At 34.4% G+C, this 27,363-nt stretch overlaps 2 protein-coding genes across 2 annotated transcripts in view; both read right to left on the bottom strand.

Moving 5' to 3' along the window:
- Window positions 1-6,920, bottom strand: part of LOC126964533 (uncharacterized) — a 43,697-nt gene extending 36,777 nt beyond the window's left edge. The window contains exon 1 of the mRNA XM_050807723.1: window positions 6,682-6,920. The gene's annotated coding sequence lies outside the window, so the exon portion shown is untranslated. The remainder of the gene's footprint in view (window positions 1-6,681) is intronic.
- Window positions 6,921-17,089: 10,169 nt separating this feature from the next.
- The window catches only part of LOC126964513 (dopamine D2-like receptor), a 64,666-nt gene continuing 54,392 nt past the window's right edge, over window positions 17,090-27,363 (bottom strand). Inside the window, exons 6-9 of the mRNA XM_050807682.1 lie at window positions 22,917-23,012; window positions 20,855-21,025; window positions 18,339-18,517; window positions 17,090-17,301 (exon numbers count right to left, since the gene is read on the bottom strand). Of these exons, the coding sequence (XP_050663639.1) occupies window positions 17,090-17,301; window positions 18,339-18,517; window positions 20,855-21,025; window positions 22,917-23,012 (658 nt within the window). The remainder of the gene's footprint in view (window positions 17,302-18,338; window positions 18,518-20,854; window positions 21,026-22,916; window positions 23,013-27,363) is intronic.

The following is a 27,363-nucleotide window of genomic DNA, read 5'->3' as shown; positions in this document are numbered from 1 at the left end:
GATCACTGTTGAGTGTCATTGCTAAAACAGTCGTTTTTGACAGGTTATTCAACTGCAATGGAGGTAACGAAAAAACGTGACGAGAGTGATTATGTTTAACCCGGTTAAATAAATTGTGTTTGTGAGCTAATGTTTGTACTGGATTGAATATTTCCATCGTTAATGAACATTACAATATAGAACTGTTCATTTTAATAGGATTTACAAAAATGATTTGTAATCGTTTTAAAATCATTTGTAATCTTTTGCGATCGCACTAGAGATTCGGTCACACGTCTTGAAATGGAATATTGTTACATTCTTCTTAATAACTGAGATTGGCGAATTAAAATAAATATCTTTAGGTAATCTGATGTAAACTTAAACGCCTAAACTTATATCTTCTGGGTCTTGAGTCTTCGTTTTACTTCATTCTGCGAAAATATCAAGCGAGAGCTCTGATAGAGAGTGGGTGCTGGTCTAATTTTATTAACTCTCAGGAAGCCCAAATGATCAAAGTTTCGAGAGAAGCGCCTTGTGCAATATTCGATCAAAGGCCCTCAACATAGCCAGGCCATCTCCTTTGCTTTCGATAGCTGCGGCCCATCTGCATAGCAGAAGATTGGTGATCGGCAAAAGTCGTAAAAGTAGGTTGGTTGATCAATGGATGAAACTCTTTGTATATCTTATCTACAGCTGGCGGTTAATGTCTTGTGTGCTAACTTCATAACATCGTACTACACGGTGGTCTCATGCCGTTGCCATATGGCAACATGAGCTGTCAGGAAGTTAATCTCGCTTTCTATGAATTTTGAGAGTAGGGAAGTAATATTAGAGAATAGGCCTTTAGTGCGAGCTATGACCGCTTTTAGGAATTGAATGGAGAAAGGCAGACTTCCAAGAATACGGTGGAGTTAACACAAGAAAATGCCATTCCGCCCTCATGACTTCAACCAAAGAAAGACAAACCTCGAAGAAAAGCAGAGCACCTCATCCATGCGTTACTGAGAAAAAAATATTGAGAGATAGTTTGCCAATCTACCTTTAATGTATGGTTAGTACTAGAGTACTTAAAATAGATTTTATGAAGGTGTTTTAAGCACAATAATAATAATAGCAACACACATAATACTTTTTCATAAAAAAAGATATTCGTTGGCAACCAAAGCCATTAAACTCCGCGTTTCTGAATCCAGTCACAATCATTGTATTTCTAAAATACCAATGTTGCACGATTTGGTTTTTTTTTTATTTAAACATGACTGTACTTCTTGTTATCAAGTATTTTTCTTTTATTATTATGTATCTGGTATATCATCATCAGAATCATTGAGAGCAAAATTCAAAGAAATTAAAATATTGACTGTTGCTTCTCGATGTATTCTTGATAATGTTATGTATGTTCATAGGCACATAAGTGAATTTGCTAGAAACTGTTATAACCATGTTAACACCAGGAACAGACATAAACTTATAATGCCTACTACTCGGCTAAGTCGAGTTAGTAAGTCTTTACAATAAGGTCGTAGAAAATGTTGAAAAGAAAAAGCATTACGTTATTCAAAATAATTGTTAAAAAACGTTTGTGTGGTAAAGGTTTACTATAACATAAATGACTTTCACATACCACAGTTGGGAATGGAGCGACCGCCCTCTGGCTATTAAATAATAAGTTTAATTTTACAATATTACTTAGTAAACATATTTTTTTGATGAAAAAAAAAGCCCGCTGAGTTTGTTGCGCCCGTTCTTCTTAGGTCTGAGGCATTCGTTTTGGAATGGGTGGTAGTTTTTGACTTTCAATAAGTGATGTCACATCCTATTTTGAATATATGAAATGAGACGTACACTATTTATTTCATTAAAGTGACAACCCCAATAGAAGCACAACGCAGTGACCTTTCTAGAAGCACCCGCACCACACGAATAGACAATATCATAACAGGCAATAAATGAAATGATTAATTATTTCGCGATTAAGAACGGTAGTAAAGCTGTCAATAGCATTTATCAACAGAGACTAAAAATAACAACGTCCTTCAATTGTTTACATTACAAAGGCGAAAGTCGACACAGCAAACATCCAACGATATCAGTCTATAGTCTATGTACTCATATTATGCATGTGTTGTATATACGTCTATAGTCTATCGCGTCTGCATTCAGCAGGTGCAAACTGGCTTTTGCAGTCAGTTATACTAGCACGTGTGACGGGGCGAAAAAAGAAAACCTGTTCGCGGTAATGTTGCCAACTTCGCGGTTTTTACCACTCCGTCGGGTAATTAAGTACCCCCGTCGGGTAAGTAAGTATAATTATATATAAAATATGTTTAACTGATAAATTATTGTATATCGTTAATATTTAATAATATTCTGAAAAAGAAATACATCGTTGAGCTGTAATGAGTTTTATGGAACAAAATAGCAACTATTCCATATCAATAAAACCATAACAAGAATCCCGTAAATCAGTTGATAAATCTCAACGTAATCGATGTACATGTCGAATTGAGAACATCCTCCTTTTTGAAGTCGGCAAAACAACACAGAGAAGAAGTGATTAATAGATAAAAAAACAGTAACAAGTGGAGGAGATGTATCAATTCGCATACACTGTAAATAAGTAAAGGTATTATGAGAGCAATTACATATTTATATAATTATATATATTAAACCTACGAAGTTTGAACGAAATCTGGCCGTTTTAAGTGGGTCAAAATCGCGCCCAATTGAGTCGGTTACAAACAAACACACCTACATATAGGTTACAAGCTAATAAAATGCGAGTAATATGAAACTACATTTGTAAGTTTAATTGTTTTAAATTTTCATCATTATTTACACCTATTTGGTGGTCGTAGACCCTAATAACTTCCTAATAACACCACAAGGACGGGGGACGGGGGAAAACCAGCGCGCGCTGCTTGGATGTACGCCGTTTCTTTTGAGACAAAATAAATATGTGGTATGTCATTCTGTATTTTTTTTTCTTTGATAACAATAAATGTGTTTTCATTTACATTATTATCTACGTGACAAACGAACGCTGATAGATAGGCATATAGACAGTACCAGAATCTTTAAAAGAGAACAACTGTACGGGAAGTTGCTTACGCCGTTTCCGTCGTAAGACCGTAATCGCTGTATATGTAGTAGTAAACTCACAACAAAAATCAAAAATATTTGTAGAGGTAGTAAGGTTTTAAGAAAATTAATAACTTTTAAGACTTAGGGTACTTAGAATGATACTGAAGGCGAAAATATTGTTGGGTACCCGGCAACACTAACTCTCTCCATCTATATATATATATAAAAAAAATGAATTGCTGTTCGTTAGTTTCGCTAAAACTCGAGAACGGCTGGACCGATTTGGCTAATTTTGGTCTTGCATTATTTGTGGAAGTCCAGAGAAGGTTTAAAAGGTAAAAATATGAAAATGCTCGGAATTAAATACAGAAGTACAATTTTGTTTTTCCTTTGATGTGTCCCCTGTTGTTCAGAAATCAAATTGATAGAATAGTTTCAAATGAATAACTAGTTATAATTTTATATCTTTCTAAGTTTCTCAGGAGGTAAAAAATAAACTTAAACTTAATTTTAGCTAACTATAGTTGGTAGATTAACTACAGTTGTTAACTATCTATTAGATAATTTTTATGTAGATGGATAAATCTTAAGTCGTATCGTCATCTATTTCTCATATACCCCAAAAAAAAAAAAATTTTTATTACTTTATATGGCAATACAACTGCTGGGGCAGCTAGTCGCCTATAAATTTTAAACGATAGATTACAGATTGAAATTGCAAATGAATAACGTTTCGCTAATGGACGTGTTTGCATTCGCTACGAACTTGTTTATCAACGACACTGGCATGGCACCCTAATTACGAGTATGATTGTGATAGATTTTTAACGCTAACGAGAGAGCGATTATCTTAATTAGACGACTGCATGCGTCACAAAAAAACTACACATATAAATTAATAACAAAATAATTTTTAATTCTCTTCCATTGGTTGTGGTTCATTAGACAAAACATAAGCTACAAGAGGTTTATGGTAGCAGAACTATGATACAAATGGTCTCTAGTTGACCAACGAAAAAGTCAGGGTGTCGAATCTGCGTGATGGTGTGCGCGGGCATCGATAAATTCACTCTGATAATTATTCGCTAACGTGCCAAAAGAAATACCCTTAAATACCAACACCTTCCATCCCCCTCTATTTTCCCTATTGTCTTCCACTTTTTTTAGAGAATAGAATTCCACCAATGTATTGACTCATCACGATATCTCTGGAGCCATAAGGCCATAAATAGAGACTTGAAATTTAGTAGGAATATTCCTTTTGCCGAGCGGAGTTCAGCTAAGAAAAGAATTTACGAAATTCCACCCGAAAGAGTTTGTTAACCTAACCTAACCTAACGTGCCAAAAGAAATACCTAAAATACCAACACCTTCCATCCCCCTCTATATTCCCTATTGTCTTCCACTTTTTTTAGGGTACAAATTCAAAATTTTATTTGGTCCATTTCTCTTTATCTTGTACTAGCTGCCCGACAAAATTTGTTCTATTCATAATAAAAAAATGTGTGTGTGTACTTTTGTTTGCACGCAAGAAGTCATACTTCTCTGGCCTAACGAAGCAAAAATGATTAAAATTATTTATTTCTCATGCTATTCTATTCTATTTTCTTTTCATTCTTTTTAGAAAGAACAATTTTGTAAAAATCTTGCAAAAATGCCTTTGACAATTAATTATTAAGTAATGAATACGGCTGTATGGGCTTGAACCCTTTGCCTGATAATGGACGAAGAAACCAAAAAAAAAAAAATAACGAATAACGCAAACGTCATAAAATTTTTGGGAACCAACTTCAACCTGTTACTTTTGTGTTACAGTGATGCGCGCGCATTTTAAAATTTCACTCTCATCATTTTCAAAAAACTCTTTCGGGTGGAATCTCTTAAATTCTTTTCTTAGCTGAACTCCGCTCGGCAAAAGGAATATTCCTACTAAATTTCAAGTCTCTATTTATGGCCTTATGGCTCCAGAGATATCGTGATGAGTCAATACATTGGTGGAATTCTCTTAAATGCATTAAAGATTTTGTGTCCCGTTCATCTCCATTTGAACATTCTCATAGTTGTTGTAACATCCTTAATTTTTTTCAGATCTTACCCTCATCGTAACTCTTAACTCAGATTTCGTTAGATTTACCTTTTTTATCTGTCTGTACTCTTTTTTTGAAGCATGCTTCACTCCACAGAATAGTAATAAGTAGTAGTATTGGTAAATAAAATTATTATAAACACAATTAAGTACATTATTAATTACCTATATGACAGGCAGCGGATACCTATATATCACACATTATTAACCCCTGTTATCAATATAGACCTCGAGAATTTATTATATTTCTGTTTACTAATTTCCAGAACCACAGCTGCTAGGTATTGTACGTACTATAATACCTATGCAGTGTTGAATTATTATAGATTCAACGCGCTGATAACAGCGCCTCTAGCGGAAACTTCGACGAAATTATGTATACGATCTGACTACCTACGTAGACAGATCGTATTTTTTAAGCAAATTTTAACCAGATGCACTGAATTCATATTAGGAAGTATGTATAGTTATTTTAGGCAAGTTCTTTCATGCCTACTTTTTTACCAACTTACCTGCATCAATAACGGTCGAATCAATTATGTAATCGAAAGGGAATTTGGTAAGTAGGTAGGTACCTATTTATCAATAAATTGAATCTTATTAAAAGGCAGGCAAGGTAGTTTGGTAGTACGTTCTAGGTACCTAATAGGTACCCATGCCTTCAAATTGTATTATATTATGTAAGGTATAAAAAGTAAATTCTTAGTAGGTACAGTCAAGGTATTGCTAAGTATATTTGTATATTGTTAACCAAAAGATACGCCCATCAAATGGATAGCTATAATAGGTACCTACGCACATGGTACTTGGTACCTACCTATTTGATCTAATAGTTCTACAATGTTTCTAGTAGCTAATCGTACTGGCTCTCCAAAATACCTACACGTTTGTTAAATAAGTAGGTACCTAAATATAAGTGTTAATATCTATCAATCTACACAACAATTCCTACCTATATACATACATAGTAAGTACTGTACAATAGCGGTAGACTGTACCTATTTAAAATATCAAGACTTGTAGAGGTAAATCACGTATGCATCCAAGTAGGTTACCTATATTTCACAAACAATGTTTAAAATGATATTAAAACTAAAAATTGTGGAAGATAATAACAGATTACCGAAGGAATAGGTACCTATTAAATTGTTTTGAACACTTGCCTATCGCACATATGTTAAGTTTGACTCTCGACTCTCGAGAGCATTCCATTTGAGTTTGACTAACATAAAAACTTCCTCAATCATTCGAGGCTAACGTAGGTAAGGAAATATGAGTAGAAAGCTATGTATTTAACTAATAACCGATCAACCAATTGGCATAGCGACTATGATTTTAGCTGCATAATTTTCAAGGACAATTGAAACAATATGATGAATAACAAGTTGTTAAACCAAACAGAGGGTGGAATACTTTGATAGCGTTTTGCAAAGACTTTATGAATGAAACCCATCTTGTATTTACTGATACCTGAACACATTATGCAATAATTTCAGCTTAATAATATAGTAATAAAGGAAAATACTTACAAACTCCTCAGCAATACGTGTATCACATACATGACGTCATTTGACGCAACACAATCCCGAATAATGGAGCAAAATGAATAGAAAAGCAGTCGGATTGAGCACGAGAATGTACTATGCACAAGAGTTTATTAGGTACACGTCAATGTTAATTCATTACGAGGGATGTAGCACATTTTATAATATTTATTTATTGTCACTGGCTCCAGTTATGACAAGATGGTCGCGCACCGACTGTTTTGCTTTGCTTGTCAGCTGATACGAAACACCAATGCTTGAAGTAAGATATTGAAAATACTAGCCGTCTCTTTTTGACGCGATTGTTTATTAGCACGAGAGCGAGATGCAAACTGCAAGTACGTAATTGAAAACACATATTGTAAATGTCATTTTTTGTTGCATTTTAATGCAAAAGAAATATAGTTTTCGTAACCGGGATACATTATTATGAATTAAAAACATTGAGAAAATAATGGCATTATATTTTCTATTTCACAATATCAAGTAATGATAGCGAAAACGGTGACTTTAGGTGTAATAATGCGACTTATATGAAAGTTACCTATTGAGCGCCATCTATGAGAGATTTGAATTACTATTATGCTACTCCAGCTCTGTATCTAAGGTTTATGAAGTAGGTTCATATTATTATGAAATTAAGTTTTTCCTTAATTTATTTAGGGTAAATTTTCGGTGTTAGTTTAAAAACAGTTTTTGTATTTAAATATTTAGTGGCTATATGGTAACTACGTGTGAAATAATAATTGACAAAATATAATTATGTGGAGACATTGATTTAATATTTAACAAGATGGCGCTAGCGATTCTATTCGTGTTCTAACATGAATATATGACTATGAATAATGTAATATTATTATCAAAGAATATAATATAACTAAGTTGACCCGACAAACGTTGTTCTGTCATCATAAAAAGAAGTGGAATTTCGTAAAATCCCTTCATAGCTGATCTTTGAAGAACCTACGCCTTATGGTCCCCGTTTGTGAATAGTCTCTTGATTACCAAGTACCAAGGGAGTGCTGCTTGCGCCTCTCTCAGTCCCTCTCCCAAAGCCAACCTCAGGTGGTGTTTAGTGGGAAGCTGCTCAGATTTTTCCGTGAGTCCCACATACGCAGCCGTCTGCGTTGGTATGCTTGAGCATTCACCAACTCCCTCTAATCGATATCCCGAAGGGTAGCCCTACCTGTATGCAAATCTTTAATATTAACAAAATACTCCCTATTGTCAATAGTTTTTCAAAACTACTTCAGTCGACTTCAGTCGGTGCCAAGCCAATTTGTAATAGCAGGTAAGTACCTACACTCGCCACGCATGACTTTGAGCGGGATAGCTTCGTCTAGAACAAAACAACCCAAACGGGCAGGCACCGACCATAACCCTATCAATAGGTAATATATAATTAATATTAAAGGTATTAAATTAAACACGAGGTGTATTAAATTAAATATTTACTAACTTATTTTATACTTTGTTATTAAAGTCGGTTTTTTAAGCTTACTTTTTTAATCTGGATGAACTTCATGAGAAGACGTTTTCATCTGAGCAGCTGACCGACTGAAGTTAGTCATATATTTAAAATAACAGTCGATATGCAATAAGTGTTCTATAATCTAATATATAAAATTCTCGTGTCATGGTGTTAAACTTTGAACTCCTTCGAATCGGCTTGACCGATTCTCTTGAAATTTTGAGTGGATATTGGGTAGGTCTGAGAATTGGACAACATCTATTTTTCTTCCCCCTAAATGTTAAGGGTGAACGAAATTTTAATTTTGAATTTTTTTGATTTTTTTTTAATTTTGACATTTGATTATGAGTCAGCATTAAAAAATACATACAACTTCAATTTTTCACCCATCTACGATCAACAGTTACTTTTGTATCGCGATTTAAATATCGGCAATACAACGTTTGCTGGGTCAGCTAGTAATTTATAAAAAACGAGACGTGGCCATGTATTTTTTGCAAAATATGTAACTACTAGCTTTAACTTTTTTTTTACTTCTTGTTCTTTTACTTCCTCCTCGTTGTCGCAATGAATAGTTACTTTGAGCAATTTCTTTAATTTTTAGTAAGTATACTTTTCAATTGCTGGGTGAGATTTTTAGCTATTGCTGGTTGAGATTGTTAGCTATTGCTGGTTGAGATTATTAGGTATTGCTGGGTGACATTGTTAGCTATTGCTGGTTGAGATTGTTAGCTATTGCTGGTTGAGATTGTTAGCTATTGCTGGGTGAGATTGTTAGCTATTGCTGGGTGAGATTTTTAGCTATTGCTGGGTGACATTGTTAGCTATTGCTGGTTGAGATTGTTAGCTATTGCTGGTTGAGATTGTTAGCTATTGCTGGGTGAGATTGTTAGCTATTGCTGGGTGAGATTTTTAGCTATTGCTGGATAACATTGTTAGCTATTGCTGGTTGAGATTGTTAGCTATTGCTGGTTGAGATTATTAGGTATTGCTGGGTGACATTGTTAGCTATTGCTGGTTGAGATTGTTAGCTATTGCTGGTTTAGATTGTTAGTTATTGCTGGTTGAGATTGTTAGCTATTGCTGGGTGAGATTTTTAGTTATTGCTGGTTGAGATTGTTAGCTATATCTGGTTGAGATTGTTACACAGATACAAACTGCTCTTTTTTCGCTGCTGGCGGCGCTCTTTTATGATAAAGAGGATATCGCTTGTCATTGTGGACAGTCTCTTTAATCGTTTTTCCCTGTGAACTTTAATCTCCTATTTCATCCCCATGTAGGTCAAAGCTTTAAAAATGCTCTAACAAATGTTTATAAATTATTTCTTATCAAGTGCCCAAATACAACGTTTCATGGTTATATCTTCGATAATGACGAATTTTCATCCAAACTGTCATCCCCTTTCAACCCCTCCATTATTATTTTTTGCAATAAAAGGTAGCCTATGTCCTTTTTCAAGCTCTAGTCTATATCTGTACTAAATTTTATCAAAATCGGTTCAGCGGTGAAAGCGTAACAAACAAACTTTCATTCACATTTATAATATTAGTAGAGATACATTTTATTATATTTATAGTAAATTTTCCTCACCTTAGAATATTGTGGAAAATGAGATTATTTGGCGTGCACACAGATTAACAAAATATATTTAGATGAAGTAATCTAAAGAAACAAGGTGCAGTTGTGTAATATTTATGTGTGCGTAGTGTCATTTTAGTGTACGTGCACGTACATCTTTGTGTGTGTAACGTTACTAGATGTTAGGGATGTTAAAATATTTTTTGGAACTTATCTCGCAATATAATATAATAGTGGTCACCATACAAAATCATAATAATAATAATACAAGTGAAATGGAATACTTCTACCTGATTAGGTCTGTATTTAATTAAGGTCTATTAAAAAAAACAAAACAATAATTGTCTTTTTTTTATGAAAATAAGAGCAGGACGTTCAGCTGATGGTAATTTATACGCCCTGCCCATTACAATGCAGTGCCGCTCAGGATTCTTGAAACCCCCAAAAATTCTGAGCGGCACTACAACTGCGCTCGTCACCTTGAGACAAGATGTTAAGTCTCATTTGCCCAGTAATTTCACTAGCTACGGCGCCCTTCAGACCGAAACACGGTAATGCTTACACATTACTGCTTCACGGCAGAAATAGGCGCCGTTGTGGTACCCATAATCTAGCCAGCATCCTGTGCTAAGGAGCCTCCGACTGGTATGTCTTTATTAATTTTCTTGTTTAGATATAAATTTATAAATATAGCGACTTTGTTTTATGCTATGTAGTGAATTAGTATGTAATTGCAAAAAGGACTGAATAAGCTTTATTATTCTGTGTCTATTTCCTAAGGAAAATGATTGAAGACCGCAGCAAGGGGAGCGCTGGTATAACAGATAAAATCTAAATATCACACCGAAGCTGTTTGGATTGTACTTTCATCTGTTCATTTATCTTTTTTTTTATGGAATAGGAGGACAAACGAGCGTACGGGTCACCTGGTGTTAAGTGATAACCGCCGCCCACATTCTCTCAACACCAGAGAAATCACAGGAGCGTTGCCGGCCTTTAAGGAAGGTGTACGCGCTTTTTTTTAAGGAACCCATGTCGTATCGTCCCGGAAACACCGCACAAGGATGTTCATTCCACACCTTTGTAGTACGTGGAAGAAAGATTAAAACTTATCTTCCTAGTGAATGTGTTTAAAAAAATACACTTACAGGGCATATTTACTATATCTACATTAGTCAATGCCACAGGGCAATGATATGAAGTAGCTTGATGTCGGCTTTATTCTTGTAAAAAACGGAGATAGCCGAAATCCACTACACTTTTAAGCAGGTGTTCGCTTTCAAAGTTAGCCAGATTATACTTCGTCGCCAATCGCCATACTGTAATTACTACTATTTCAAACTTATGTCAAATCACTGCACGTTTCATACTAAACTAAATATCAATTTTTACTTAGGCAGTCCTGCCTCTTATTACGTAGTTTTACATCTTCTTCGAGGAAAGGTTGCTGAAATGTAAATAAAACAAACTTATAATTTTGTAGCGATTTACATGAACACCAAAATACATGAATTTCTATACAATTATATTTTACACTGTACATCTAATTGGTAAATTAATACACATGTAATTCATACAACATTCATGTCAAGACAACATTTATTTCGAGATTTAAAACTATTATTCATGCGAAGTTTGCTCGTTAAGGATCTTAAGGGACATTTTAAGCTGTCTAAGGCTGAGATTTATAGAGCCTACTTAGACTCAGACTAATCTAGAGAATCTAGAAAGTTGAAGTCCGTATTTCAAACATCGCTTTGAGCTTTGAGCTCAAGTCCACCAAAACGAGGACATAGGAAAAACTCAGACTATACGGCTTATAGTTGAGCAAAAAGGAGATCAACAATTTCTTGCATGAAGCAACAGCTATTGTTTGACGTTTAAAAAATACACTGTCTGCTGTCACCCATAGGTGTCACGCACAGTGCGGGATTAACCGCATAGCAAGAGTAGCAATTGCCACGGACCCCGCACGAAAGGGGACCCCGCATATTTAAACCCAATCATCTCTAAATGAGCGTAATTTTTGAGTGAAAATTTTTACGATTTTGGTATATTGAATTTACTTGATATCACAAAAACGTAAAACTTTACAACTTTTCCTACCAAGACAATCGTCAAACACTCGGTAACAGACTATTTCCAATATAGATTAAGTGCTCTTTCAAAGAATTTGCTACGGGCCCCGCGTTTGCTTAATCCGGCACTGGTCACGCATCTAAAAATGCGATCCGTTTCTCATACCAACTAAGTTAACAAGTCCGCATTTCGCATATATCATTCATCAATTTCCACTTATTTCAAAAAATAATCAAATAAATTTTGGATATTGTTATAATTTAGTTTACTCGATTATAAAAATTTGTTTAAAAGTAATCGACAACGTACTGTGTATAATGAAACACGCGCTTGACCTTTCTATTGGGCTGTCTTACCTTAAGCTCAGCAGAATCTCAGCTATCAAATGACTATGACTGACCTGTATAAATACCACTGGACAGGCTGTTCCATATGTTTGACAGTAAATTTTTTGTGCCTATATGAAGCGCCACTCGCGAGCGTCCACAGAACTAATTTTGAAGTATAATACAAATGGCTGCGATGGAACGTACAATACGCTGAAGTATTTTTGCATTTTGAATGAATTAATCGTGTACCGTCTGATTTTTACCTGAAGAATCAACGTTATAAAGTACACATTTCCCACCATCTATCGATGCTTGCTAAGTTTGTCCAATGTCATCACTACGTTTTAGTACCGCAGACTCTCGCTACATGGCCAACAGCGCCAAAATGGCGAATATCAAACAGGCACAAAAGCACTTTGACAGCCGCCAGTGGTATATAGTACAGGTCAGTGATAAATACTGAATCAAAGATTTTGCTAAGCTTGAACTCAGCTGAGTTTTACTCAAGTAAAATCTAAGCAAAGTCTCAGTACGCTCTGTAGATCTAAGAACTAGGTCCTGAGTTAGCCGCCGTGAAAGCTATGCTTACAGAAAGTATGATTTGTTGATTGATTGATTCGTTTTGAGCGACGAAAATAATATATTCATTTATCATATTTTATAAAGCAGAGAATGCTGACTAAAATAAATAAACTAATTCAGACTCGAGCTTGATATCCAAAATCAAAAATTATAATCTGGTTGGTGTTTCAGTTAAAGAATTAGTATAATATTTAAAAAAGAGTTAGAGGAGAACTCTTGAAATTTAGAATATTAATCTATTAAAATATATATTGTTGTTAAACTCTAAAATGGGTTAAAATCATAGAAATCTAAATAAGAAGAAGTGTTATAAGAGCTATATATACCTACTCCGTATATTAAGAGATTTGAGAGAATGATTTTGAGAAAATAATCGAATAGAATAGAATTGATAATATAATATAATTAATGCAGTGAAAACTTCTTTTAGCACGGTACGCATATTTTTAGATGAGACATAAAACACAAAAATCTCTGGACACGCGACACCGTTACGAGACGCAGCTATAATGTGTGCATATATACATGTACATATAGCAGACCGCGAACGCGTCTAGGTAAATAAAATTTAGATATATTATTCGAATAAAATATTTTTATTTACCATGGTCCATAGTTTCTATATAATTTAATTTTAATTTTAATGATAATGATACATGAGTTGTATAAATTGTTAACGATGATTCATAAAAGAATATTAGATATATTTAAAGTTTCTAATCATTAATAAAATGCGATTCATAACCAAAAAACCCTAGCACCCATCTAAAAAATGTCTAACGCGCCAAAATAAGTTTTCATTTCTGTCGGCATTCCCGGAGTGCAACCCGTATTTTTTTTATTATTCCTGCACATGGTTGCTCATTTCAGTGAAGAATAATAAATTACTAGAAGCTATTATTATGTCACGAAAATTTCGTTTTTAAGTTGAAAACTGATCGATTGATTACAAAACAAATTTTTCTCTAGAGTATTTACAAATTTATTTCACTGTTTATTTAAAACTCTTGCTGATAACGTTTGGTTTAATTTCAATTTAATGTTTCAGCATATTTTCAATAACAATAGGCTATTCAGATCTTTTATCAAGTCATCGTGCATTTACTAATCACAATATTTAAAATTCGTTAATGCTTTATATTTATAAATCGTTTAATTTTCGCGCTTAAAGCTTTTTCAGCTGACCTAATGGAACTGAGAACGCTATTGCAGGAGCAAGTAATCTATCAAAATCACAACGGAAATTGTGGTCTATGGAGGCTTTGTGTGGAAAGTCATTTTCACTTCCGCTTCTCATATTTATAGGTGATCCATCATAATTACGATTATAGCTCTATGTATGACGTAATGCAAAAGTTTTCTGATCGAGAATTTTTAAATTATATAAAAATATCTACATCACAAAAAAGTATCCAAGTAAATTATATCATATTTTCTCATGCTAACAATACACAAATCTGTAAGGACGCTGAAATAATATTTCGTTTATTAATAAAATAACATTTTAATCATGTCGGCCAATGAAATATTATTTATTTCACAACCACAATTATACATGAGTATTATATTATAATCTAAATTAATAATATACATACATAGTTACTCATTAACATTTACATTACAATATATTTAAATATAATTATGAATATACACTTATAATATTATTAATAATTTGACAGATATATCATTTTACATGAGAAGAAATACAACATCAACAAGCCTGTGATTGATAACATCAGAGGCCTGTTCAAGATCGCGCCGCTAACGGAAAAACTTAGGGAGCCAAGAATAACCCTTGGCTGAGGCAAGCTGAGGTGGTATGGACATTTAATGAGGCGTAAAAACAACGATACGGTAAGGAAGGCGATGAACATCCTTAATAAGTCGAGTAAAGTACTTAACCACAGAACTTGACCAATTACTGACAACCCATTATCACGTATCATTACAATGACGTCTGATTCTCAATAAACTGGGATCACGAGCAGGAAGAAGATTAATGAAAATATGAACTTATATTATAATTATTACCATTTACCTTCATTTATTGAGAAGATGTGGCAAGAAACTCATTGCCACTCTTTTTAATTAATATTTACAGCTTCATTGTTTTACAAATCTTTTTATATACAATACTAGTTGCGGGTCAGACGTTGTTCTGTATATAATAAATGAAATACTGTTTTTTATGAATTTGTCAATAATATTTCATAATATCAAGAATTATTTTGAAAATATGCTCCCTGTTGTTGTAATGAAATTGTTTTACAGCAGAACTGTCAAACCGTGCGTCAATAAATACTCTCAGAGAAAATATGTCCATTCAAAACAAATATCGGACGACGGGGGATACCTCAAAGGAAAAACAAAATTGTTGTTTTTATTTAATTCCGAACACTTTCATATTTATTCACCTTTTAAACCTTCCCTGGACTTCCACAAATAATTCAAGACCAAAATTAGCCAAATCGGTCCAGCCGTTCTCGAGTTTTAGCGAGACTAACGAACAGCAATTTATTTTTATATATATACACTGGCCTGCAAAAGTAAGTATCACACTTTTCAAATTAATTTTTTTTCTTAACTATAGAAGGTAGAGATTTAAGATTAAAAACGTTTTGTTGCAAATTTTATAGGCTTTAATTCTTAGAAACTAAAATAATACATTAGTAACATTTTTAACTTAAAAAAGATAAAACAATGTAAATAGACATTTTAAGTTTAGTGTAAAAAAAATCAACTAAAATGTATTACATGTTATTTAATTTTTAATAACTGGTATTGCCTCCTCGAGCTCTGATTACAGCTTCGAGCCGGTTTGGCATACTGAACACTAGGTTTCGGAGCCGATGTTGGGGAATATTCTCCCATTCTTCTACCAGGGCCTGCTTTAGTGCCCTGAGGGTAGTAGGTGGTGGTCTGCGATTTCTGACTAGCCTCCCAAGCTCATCCCAGGCGTGTTCAATCGGGTTGAGATCAGGACTTCTTGATGGCCAAGCCATCACGCTGATACCGACCTCCTGAATATACTCTTGTACGATATGAGCCGTGTGTGGCTGGGCATTATCATGCATCAGCATCGATCCATCACCCATATTTGCTAAATACGGCCCTGCATACTCATTGAGAATCTCTTGAGCATATCTTTGCCCAGTGAGGGTGCCATTTTCTATGGCTACTAGCTCTGTGCGACCTCCTGAAGATATGCCAGCCCATACATGTACACTGCCTCCACCGTATTGGACTGTTTCTGAGATGCAGGCTTGAAGGTATCGCTCACCAGGTCGCCTGTTAACACTTCGCCTTCCATCAGAAGTGTAAAGGGAGAATCTAGACTCATCTGCAAACAAAACTCTTGACCATTCTTCTTCATCCCACTGCATATGTTCACGGGCGTATCGCAGTCTCGCTACTCGATGCTGTCTCTCGAGTTTTGGGCCACTCGCTGGTCTTCGGGGTTTCAAATTTGCTTCAGCAAGTCTTCTTCTCACTGTTCTGTCACTAATGTAGTCCCTCCGGGTCTGAAGTAGCTGTTGCTGGACTTCAACTGCATTTTGGTGGCGATTTCTTAACACAGCGGAAATAATATAACGATCTTCTCGGGCACTGGTACACCTGGGTCTGCCATTACAAGGTCTCCTCAGATGGTGTCCAGTCTCTTCGTACCTTGAGGACCGTTCGTACCGTCGCACCCACCATTCTTGCAGTGCGACGCATACTGATGCCTAGTTCCAGAAAAACCATGATCCTAGCACATTCTTTAATCGAAAGAGGCATGATAAATAAATGTTATGTGCTTTTTAGCATAAATTTTTAAAACAAGACCCATCGATCTTGAAAAAAATTTAAATCAGAAAGAAAAATGTGAATGGTAAAATTGTAATACGGAAACGTCCACTTTGAAAAAGGAATGGTTTTGTTTTTGAAGTTTTTTTTCAGCCAATTCTTAAAAGAAGGTTACCGACTATAAAGTTTTTATGTAAAAAATTAAATTATTTTTTGGAGTCCTTTTTATTTCGAAAGTAGATCTTGTGAACTTAAAACGTAATCTTAAAAGTAATTTTAAAAGTGTGATACTTACTTTTGAAGGCCAGTGTAGATAAGTAAAGTGATGCAAAGTCAAATACTCAATGTCTTATACGAGTAAGCCAAAAAGAAAGTAAATGTAAATTACTAAGTAAAAACACTAGAGTTATTGAGTACAGTAGATGCATCAATCCACAAACACCGTGTAAATAAATGGAAGTATAATGCGAGCATTTTATTAGCGATTATTGAAAATATAATAACTTTAATCATAAAAAAAATCGTTTCCTTCTGTTTTATTTTAAATCCGCTTATTACAATAATATTCTTATGAGCAATAGAGAATTTTCCTAAACGCTTTCCTGAACTCCGGATTGAATATGGTGTAGATGACTGGGTTGAGAAACGAGTTAATATAACCCAGCCAGGTAGTGAGGATGAAGACTGTGACTCCTGGCGAGCAGTTCAGTCCGAACTTGGTGCAGAGAGCGTCCAGGACAGAGCAGGTGAAGAAGGGCGCCCAGCAGAACAGGAATACACCTATTAAGAAAGCATTTGTGTAGTTGTAATCTCGAGTCTCATAAAAGTAACGTTTTATTTGAAGCAAGTTTTTAAGGATACTTTTGTATCGTCAAATATAATATACCTAATATCTAAATATAATGTAATTACCGATCATTGACGCACAACAACAACTAAACTCCCAAATACCTATTCAAAAGACTTCAAAAAATGTCCGAGCGGCGTTGTATGTATATACTCGTATAGATAACAATTAAACATTTATCCAAATTAACACCTTATTTCGTGGCAGTAATGTTCAAAGTCTATTGTAGACGTTCATTAGAAGTTGGGACGCGAACACGAGGCAAGAACATTTTGTATTAACAATTGAAATGTATATATATAAATGTATTTAGCAAACTGATTAAAAACTTCATGTTAGTTACACAATCTTGGTAATTTAAACAGAAATACGGCACTATCTTTTTTAAAGTTTGGATATGCTGTTATTTGGACTGTTTTTCACTGAACGCTTTGTCATTGCGTGGCGTTGTATTCAAAGCGCGGTGGAAACACAAGTTGTGCCTCAGATAATTTTTGAGCGTGATTGTGAGTCTTGTTGTTTATTGTACGAAAACGGTACCGATACATAAGAAAACCTTAACAAGAGATTTTATACTTTATCTTTTAATTTCTTTTTATTAAAGAATAAGGGACGAGACGAGCAGGACGTTCATTTGATGATAATTGATACGCCCTGCCCATTACAATGCGATGCCGCTCAGGATTCTTGAAAATCCCCAAAAACTCTGAGCGGCATTACAATTGCGTTCGTCACCTTGAGTAATAATATAATAAGTAATTTCACCAGCTACGGCGCCGTTCCGACCGAAACACGGTAATGTTTATACATGACTGCTTCGCGGCAGAAATAGCCGACGTTGTGGTACCCATAATCTAGCCGCCATGCCAAGGAGCCCCTCACTGGAGTTCCGTTTTAACTCTTTAGGTACGGCACCTTAAAAACGAGCTCTATAAAAAAAACCTGTTGACTGCCACAAAGGAATACCAACCTAAGACAATCGCTAGTGTTTGTGTTGCTTTCTTTTCCTTTTTGGCAAAAGACTTGGCTCTCATCTTGCCGTCGCGGTTGGCTCTGAAGATCGTGAACCTTGCTGCAGACGCCGCGCTCCTGAAGCGACGACGAGGTGTTGATATGATTGGGGTGTTGCTGAGGCGACTTAACTTCTTCCTGTATTTAATATTGCTAAATACATAACTTGTCTATACTTATTTATTCAAACAAAACAAATTTTATAACTATATTTACAATACAATGACTACATAAAATAAAAACTTTCATTACGTGGAAGCGTACCTGGAATACTGGCAGCATTTCCACGTTGTCATTTTGTATTAGAATGACAACAGGTACTCATTTTATCTCCCTATCATAAGATACTCGAACCTGACCATAATCCTTGGGACTGAGCTGTTGGGATATACATGTCTGTCTCAGAATTGATTTTTTTTAGACAAATTATCTTGCCCCAAACTAGGCATAGCCTGTATGTAGTATGGGTACATTACAACGATATATTTAATACAATTTACTTATTTAAACATTAAGAGACGAGACGAGCAGGACGTTCAATTGTTGGTAATTGATATGCCCTTAACATTAACATAGACTCAGAGACAAACATTCATTTTCATATTCAGGCAGGGTCACTATCGACTTGGCTATAGGGGTCATGATTAATAGGAATTTGTAACAATCTATTTGCAAATTGCAACCCCAGAGAAGAACGAGCAAGAAACACTAAGTTTCTTGCTCGTTCTTCTCTGGGGAAATCTGCCGAATGAGATGTAGTTTAAAAAAAAATACAAATTTCAAGTGTAATTTGCGCGGTGTTACCAGGGTAATACGACATGGATACCTACAAAAACGTGTGTATGCCTTGCTAAAAAACCAGCAACGCTCCTGTGATTCCTCTGGTGTGGCGGGAGAACGTGGGCGGCGGTGATCACTTAGCATCAGATGACCCGTATGCTCGTTTTATCTACATTTCAATTAACAAAATATACACACAAGTCTATCAATATTACATACATTTCATACATGTATAAAATAAGTTTCAAAATTACGTTCTAATTGAATTATTATATCTAAATAATATTAGGGGTTAAAGTATAAAATTGCAATTCGTTTTTGTTTAATTTAACATATTTATTTAATCAAAATAATAACCATTATATCTATACATTCCTGCCATCTAATAGGAAGGTCATATATCCCTTAGCGATAGAACTGTGGTGATTTAGATTCGACAAACTGTGTGAAAGCATTTTGTACTGCCTCCTGAGAAGTTGATAATTGAATGTTGCAAATTTTTTAAAAGAAGAACTACATAGGTACCATGTGAAAAAAGTTTCACTCTAAAATCTCAAACCATGAAGGTTCTATGTCAATTCGAAATACCTATTACAATAAAACGGCAATTGTATACTTTAACCCCTGTTATTTCGCAGTATTACAATAAAAGAAATTATTGATCAGAAATTTTACGAAATAAGACGCATATTCATAATGTCACAATAATGGTTATTCTCAATCAAAGTGAAAAATGGTTCTGGTAATTCGGGCGCCACTTCTGAAGCAATCTCACCGAAATTGGGGGTACTTTACAAAAAGCTCCATTAAAATTCAGCCCTTTAGAGAAAATAATTTACGGTCTGCAGGACTGGATTCATTTGATTTACATTTTATGGTAATCATTAACATGATGGAAGTATACATAACATGTTAGTATAAAATTTGTATTTATATATATTTGTGTTTACGTAATTCAAATTCAAATTCAAATATGTAATAATATGTTTGTGTGATAAAGGTTACTATAACATAAATCATTTTCTTTCTCAGGCTTTTTAGGTATATATACATTTGATTGTACGATAGCACATTTAATATAACTAAATTAAGAAAAAAAAAGGCCGGTGAATTTCTTGCGCCCGTTCTTCTCAGGTCCGAGGGCTGAAGCATACTATTTCGAATGACGTTCATTAAGTGATTATAAATCGTATTCTGAATAAAATATTAGAATTAGAATATGAAAAATATAAGGCTTGTACAATGTGAGACAACTTCAATGAAATCATATAACTGAAGTCAAGTAATGCTTCAAATATATCCAAAGGAGTAATAAGGGTTAGTTAATTAAATGTTTCATTGCATATAATGAGAACGATTTAATAGAGTTTAATTTCGTTTGGTCTCTTTTAATAAGTATATCCAAAATGACAACAATTACCAGTATTCATTAATCTCTGTCACAGTTAACAAGTGGTTAGATCTACTGCGCAGCTGACTCCCCTAGACAATATTAAAAACTTAATTTGTACCAAAATTCATGGACGATGCGGGACTCAAACACACGCCTCTCGGGTTTCGTCCAAACGCTATCACCAACTGAGCCAAACGTCTGAGTGACGCAACATTAGAATCGCTGGTACCGTTTCCGAGATTCTGATTATATATATACAAGAATTGCTCGTTTAAAGATATAAGATTACAGTCTTCACTCACTTTAGTTCAGGTTTTTTGTGCACCTCCAGCTTGGAGTCTTGCTTCTTGTCGCTAGGCGAAGGAGGCGGAGAGGGCTCCTTGTCGGGCTCTACGTTGGACGGGGCGTAGCCCGAGTCATTGTTGGTATTGGGGTCCATCATGGGTATTGGTGACGCCAGGTTCGCCATTATCCTGAAATAAGGATGTTAAACCTAAGTTTTTATTTGATTAACGCGAGATTAAAGTAAAGTGCATATTAAATGATTTTTAAGTGGATTATACACACACTCACGCCTTGTTCCCGTCGGAGTAGGCAGAGACAATAGAATGCCACTTGCTTCTATCTTTACAAACGTCAAGTGCTTCCTCTAGATTCATTACTCTTTTCATACATGCTCGCCGGTTCCGGGTGCTTCGGACCTTTCCTTTTTTCGAGACGTCTCCGATTTGGTCGACGAATGTCCTACGAGGTCTCCCGCGACCGATTGCGCGACCGACTTGGATTATATTACGTCATATAACAGAAACTTAACTATGGAAGATTAAAATTATTTATTTACTAGTTTTTACCGCTACTTCATCGGAGTTGAATAGTTACTTTGAGTATTTGTTTTTATCTTTTGGGATATCTCCTATTTCATCCCCATGTAGGTCAAAATTTAAAAAATGCTTGATTTTTTTTTATATTTTATCTTATTTCTGTTTCATTTTATAATGACCAATTTCCATACAAACTGCTACCCCCAATTTCAACCTCTCCATATATTTTTTGCAATAAAAAGTAGCCTATCTCCTTTTCCAAGCTCTAGTCTATCTATGTACTAAAGTTTAACAAAATCAGTTCGGTGGTTTAGGCGTGAAAATGTAAGATACAAACTTACATTCACATTTATAATATTAGTATGAATTTATTCCGATGTATCGCATGTTTTGAAGTGATATGGTTGTTGGATGGATGATTTTGTGGATTCATGTGAAAGCAAAGTAAGTATAAAATGGGTTCAGTAAAGCTCCTAGAATTCCCGTGGTTCCTTATATTATGTATACTTAAGTAAGAAACAATATTATTATGGAAATTAATTTTATCTTCTGACTGTTATACGGCCGTTCCCAATATTTAGTCTATCTCTTATTTGAGATAAAAATTGTAACTATCGTTGACTTTTCTGTCCCAATAAAGTTATCGATAGTAACTCACCTTATCCGTGCACGCTGTCTGTCAATGGAACGACGTATATAGCTTACCAGCGATATAAAGTTTGTATGGAAATTGCAATACACGCGTCCCAATATAAGGCGATAAGAATGACTTATCGGGTATATTGGGACAACTTCAGATTATTGACAGCTAATTACTGGCAGTAAAAGGTATTAATTTATTTCTATCTGTAGATAATATATTAGGAACGGCCGTTACTGTGACAGTTCTTCATTGACATTCTTATTTGAACCAAAATTACTCGTTCTTGAGTTACTCGAACAGTTTGGCATATGTATATTCGTGACCGTACAAGGTCACAGACTTAGATAATTTATACGTCTAGATAGAGCTCTCTCTTGCCGTTAGACAACCGATAAAAACAGATCAGAAATATTAGTTTAGTGTGCGTGACAAGCTACGTCTGGCGATTTGTATGACACTTTATGTTCGTGTGCGTGAATTGCTCAAAATAGTTCTAAAGTCAATTTTTTTTTAACGTTTTCACAGCTGTCATAGTCTATCTAAATGTATAATTCTATATGATATAAGGTCACAGACTAATATGATCACTAACGATCAGTATAAATGAAGATGAAATTACTCCTACGCAGTAACTCACTAACGCAAGACATGAATTTTAACAAGAAAACACAATAGCACTTATAACAATAATGAATGAGATAATATAGTCAAGAGGAGAAGTAGTATACCTTATTAATAAAATTAAAAAACTGTTAAACTTTATGAATTTTGTAGTATATCTGTCTTTCTCTTTAATATTTATAAGTTATTTCGAATGAATAAAGCCTAAATTGCCTTGGAAATGATGCTAAGCTGAATGGATAACCTCTGTCTAAGTGATATATTGGGTAATATACTCACAGGCCAGTTTCCTCGACGACCGCTGCTAACATAAACCTTGCTGATCTTGTCGTTGCTATTTCCTCATCGTAGGCACCGACATCCGTCTTGTCGAAACTGTAAAATAATATTAATAAAAATCCCATTCAAGAATTATTGTTTTCATCTCGCATATTGAAAATGAGAAATTTATGGGTATATGGCGCTATTTGTTGCTAACGTAGGTAATAATTTAATGATCGGTCTTATAGTAATCTTAGTCAGGTCGCACACCAAAGCCACGAGCTACACTCAAGCGATAAGACTCTAGAGAATGAATAAAAGATTAAATACTTAATAGGACAAATAAATAATTTATATATGGGGAAAAAAACAAAAAAATTCGTCCAATGTGCATGTTAATTTACTCCGAAGTAAGCGATAATTACTTCGCTCTTGGTTTATAATTATAAACTTTACGTTTATAACGGTTACTTCGGAGTAAATTAACATGCGCATCGGAAGAATTTTTTTGTTGTGTATCCCCATAATTTTTGTATGTATATATAAATTGTGTATTTGTCCTATTAAGTATTTTTTATTTTTAGTCATTCTCTAGACCCACGTGGTCCTGTGTCATACTACAAATTTACAAATATCGCTCATGTACAAATGCTCTTCGCTACTACATAATAAAGAGTGATAAATAGCCGCCACATGTAACAAACGCGTCTTTGGAGTGCGTGTTTGCATTCAGAATTTCAGAATGGGTACGTATCGCCATAGTATAGAATAAAATTTTTCCTTCTTTTTAAATTATCATTTGCTAATTTTGAAGTGAAAACTTGAAAAGGGGTTGTACTTAGGGCTCGAAGGACCATGAAAAGGGGTGCACTTAGGGGTAGATATATATATTGGTTTTATGATAAAAGTATTTATTTACTTAAGATACTAAATTAATGTATGACACTTGCTAAATAACTATAATTATTGGTTCTACTTGTGAGTACGCGGATCTCTATTCTCTACTATTAATTGGTTAAAATGGTTACTCGGACCAGTCCTGTAATGGCTATAGACAAATGATTAATGGTAACTAGGACCGGACCGATCAATGGTTACTCGCGTACTGCCTTACTAAAGGCAACACATGGTTACAAGTAATTAATATTATCTACTAAGCAATATTTGTAATTTGTAAGCAATATTCAGATTAACGGCATCCCACTCAAAAAAAGCGAAATCTTAATTCGAAAACTTAATTCAAATTGTTATAAGTTTAGCGTCAAAAAGTGGTTACTGCTTAAATCCAGATACGGACATAGATTTCGTGACCAGAGTGGCAATTAAGAATGACTCGGTAGAAAATAAACCCCGCCCAATTATATTAAAAATGCAGGCACGATATAAAAAGGATGACTTTCTTTCATCACTAAGGAAAATAAAAAATTTAAAAGCTTCCGACCTTGGATATGCCGGTGTTAATACTCCAATATATGCTAATGATCACCTATCAACCTATAATAAATCTCTTCTAAATGAGGCTAGACGAAGAGCGAGGGAGAAAGGCTTCATGTACTGCTGGGTCCGTAACTGTACGATCATGGTTCGGAAAACTAACAGCTCACCGGTTATTCATATAAGTTCTAGTGAATGTTTAAAGAAAATCACATAAGTGCTACCATACTAAACTCATACATGTTTGTCTTTGCTTTGATATTAATGTCTCTTAAAAGTATTTATAGATATTATAGTTTTAATTGTAGTTGTTGTTTTGGCAAGCTTTATAATGTGGTTGGTTCTACGAGGGAATGTTTCTATAAGCTAGTTATTTTATTATTTATTATAAGTGCTTTTATTTATAGCTATACAATTTTGTGGTGTATGTTTTTAAACTTATTTTGTAGGAAACTGCTTGAACAAATTTTGGATCGAATTATTACTCATGATTACTATTTATTAATGCTTCTTCTAACTTAGTATGGCTCTTACTTTATTTTACCAAAACGTTAGGGGATTACGCACCAAAAAAAAACAATTTTATTTGAATTTTTTGAATATGAATTATGATATAGTTTGTTTGAGCGAAACATGGTTGTCAGAATTTTTCAATGAAGAATTTTTTGACTCGCGATATAGTGTATACCGAAATGATCGTGATTACAATCGTCTAGGAGTGACTATGGGTAGGGGTACACTGATTGCTGTACGTCGTGGTTGTGTTACTGTAGACATGCGTCACTCTTACGTGCCTCCATGTTTGCTTGATGCGGACATTACTTCTCTGGACCTACTTTTGGAAAAGTATACAACCCGAAAAAAGTTAAGGGTTTTCTGCTGTTATTTTCCACAAAACACACAACAAAGTAACTCTCAAGCTACATTTTTTGAATATTTATCTGATCTAGTAATTAAATTCCCAAATGATAAATTCATAGTATTAGGAGACTTCAATGTTAAGGATGCAACATGGCTGCATGTTCCCGGAGGACATATTACCATTGTAAACACTTCTTATAATAATTTAGTTAATCAGCTATTCGCCTGTATGACATTTACAGGATTTAATCAGTATAATAATATTTACAACAATAATAATAGACTGTTAGATCTTGTTTTATCTAATACTGTTTGTGTGGTCAATAGAACAAAATCATTAGCATTGCCAGAAGACTGTCATCATCCATCCTTAGTGGTGAAGGTTGAGAGTGAAAAAAATAACATGTACTTACGAGCGCCGACTCGTGTTGTTCGTTGTTATCACAACGCCGACTACAATACAGTTAATGATGAATTATCAAAAATTGACTGGGTTGAAGAGCTCTCATCAGAAGATATAACATGTGCCGTAGGAAAATTTTATTTTATACTTAACCATATTATAGATCGAATTGTCCCTACAAAACTAGTGCATGAAAATGATAAGTTTCCTTCATGGTACTCTAGATCTTTAATAAAGTTAATTAAGAAAAAACTGAAAGCTCATAAAAAATGAAAAATATACGGAAGATCTAGTGACTATGATAGGTTCTCGGAATTACGCCGTGAAACAAAACGTTTAGAAGCAGAATGCTATGATTTATTTATTGATAAGGCCGAAAATAATATTTATAACAATTCTACAAAATTCGGGGCATTTGTAAAATCTAAGCGATGTAGTAATAATTGTATTCCAGACTGTATGTACTATGATGATGATACTGGATCAGACGGTCAAATGAAAGCTAATATGTTTAACACATTCTTTAGCTCCGTTTTTACGGCCGATTCTAATACTCGATTTAGCCATGATAACTCACCATTAAGCTATACTCAAACTTTTGCGAAAACAATAGACATTACACGTGAAAAGGTAGAAAAGTACTTGTTAAAACTTGGCCCATCCAAAGGAAGTGGTCCCGATCATTTACACCCAATTTTACTGAAGGCTTGTAGTAGACAAATTTCAATACCTTTAGATATACTCTTTAGGAAATCTTTACATTCAGGTAGTTTACCATCAATATGGAAAATGTCTTTAATTTTTTTAATTTAATATTTTTAAAAGTGGTGACAGACATAATATTAAAAACTATCGTGGGATTTCAAAGATATCGGTCATGCCAAAATTATTTGAAAAAATAATCTATGACACTTTATTTCCTTTACCACTAATTATTCCACAGCAACATGGATTTGTAAATAAACGCTCGACGGAAACTAACCTTTGCGAATTTCTAGATGAAGTATTGGATGCCTTAAACAATGGATTCCAGGTAGACACAATTTATACCGACTATTCAAAGGCGTTCGATAAAATTTCGCATGCCCGAGTATTATTTAAACTTGAGCGTATCGGTATTCAAGGAGACCTTCTAAGATGGCTGGAGTCGTATCTCCGTAACAGAACACAAGCGGTAGCTGTTAAAGGATTTATTTCTAGTTTTGTCCCAGTTACATCTGGCGTTCCTCAGGGCTCTCACCTTGGCCCATTGTTATTTAACATATTTATTAATGATGTTTTGCAATCTTTTCAAAATTCTTATATTTTACTTTATGCGGATGACACCAAAATATTTAAAATAATAAAAGAAAAACAGGACTGTGTTGAACTACAAAGCGATTTAATTGAGTTAGGAAACTATTGTTCCGCTAATGACTTATACCTCAATGTTGACAAATGCTGTATGATAACATTTTCGAGGAAAAAAATTCCAATTTTATTCAAATAGATATAAAATAAACAATGAACCCCTTAAAAGGGTGTCAGAAATAAAAGACCTTGGGGTAACGCTAGATTCGGTTCTCTTATTTGATATTCATATAGACAATATGACAGCAAAAGCTTAGAAAATGCTTGGTTTTATATTCAGACAGGGAAATGACTTCAAAAATATTCATACTTTTAATCTTTTATATAATGCTTATGTCAGACCATATTTAAAATATGCCTCGACTGCTTGGAACCCACGTTATACAAAATATATAGATGCTATAGAAAGTGTACAAA

This window comes from Leptidea sinapis, chromosome 5 (assembly GCF_905404315.1).
Source record: "Leptidea sinapis chromosome 5, ilLepSina1.1, whole genome shotgun sequence".
Taxonomy (NCBI): Eukaryota; Metazoa; Arthropoda; class Insecta; order Lepidoptera; family Pieridae; genus Leptidea; species Leptidea sinapis.
This window is presented reverse-complemented; position numbering and strand designations above follow the sequence as displayed.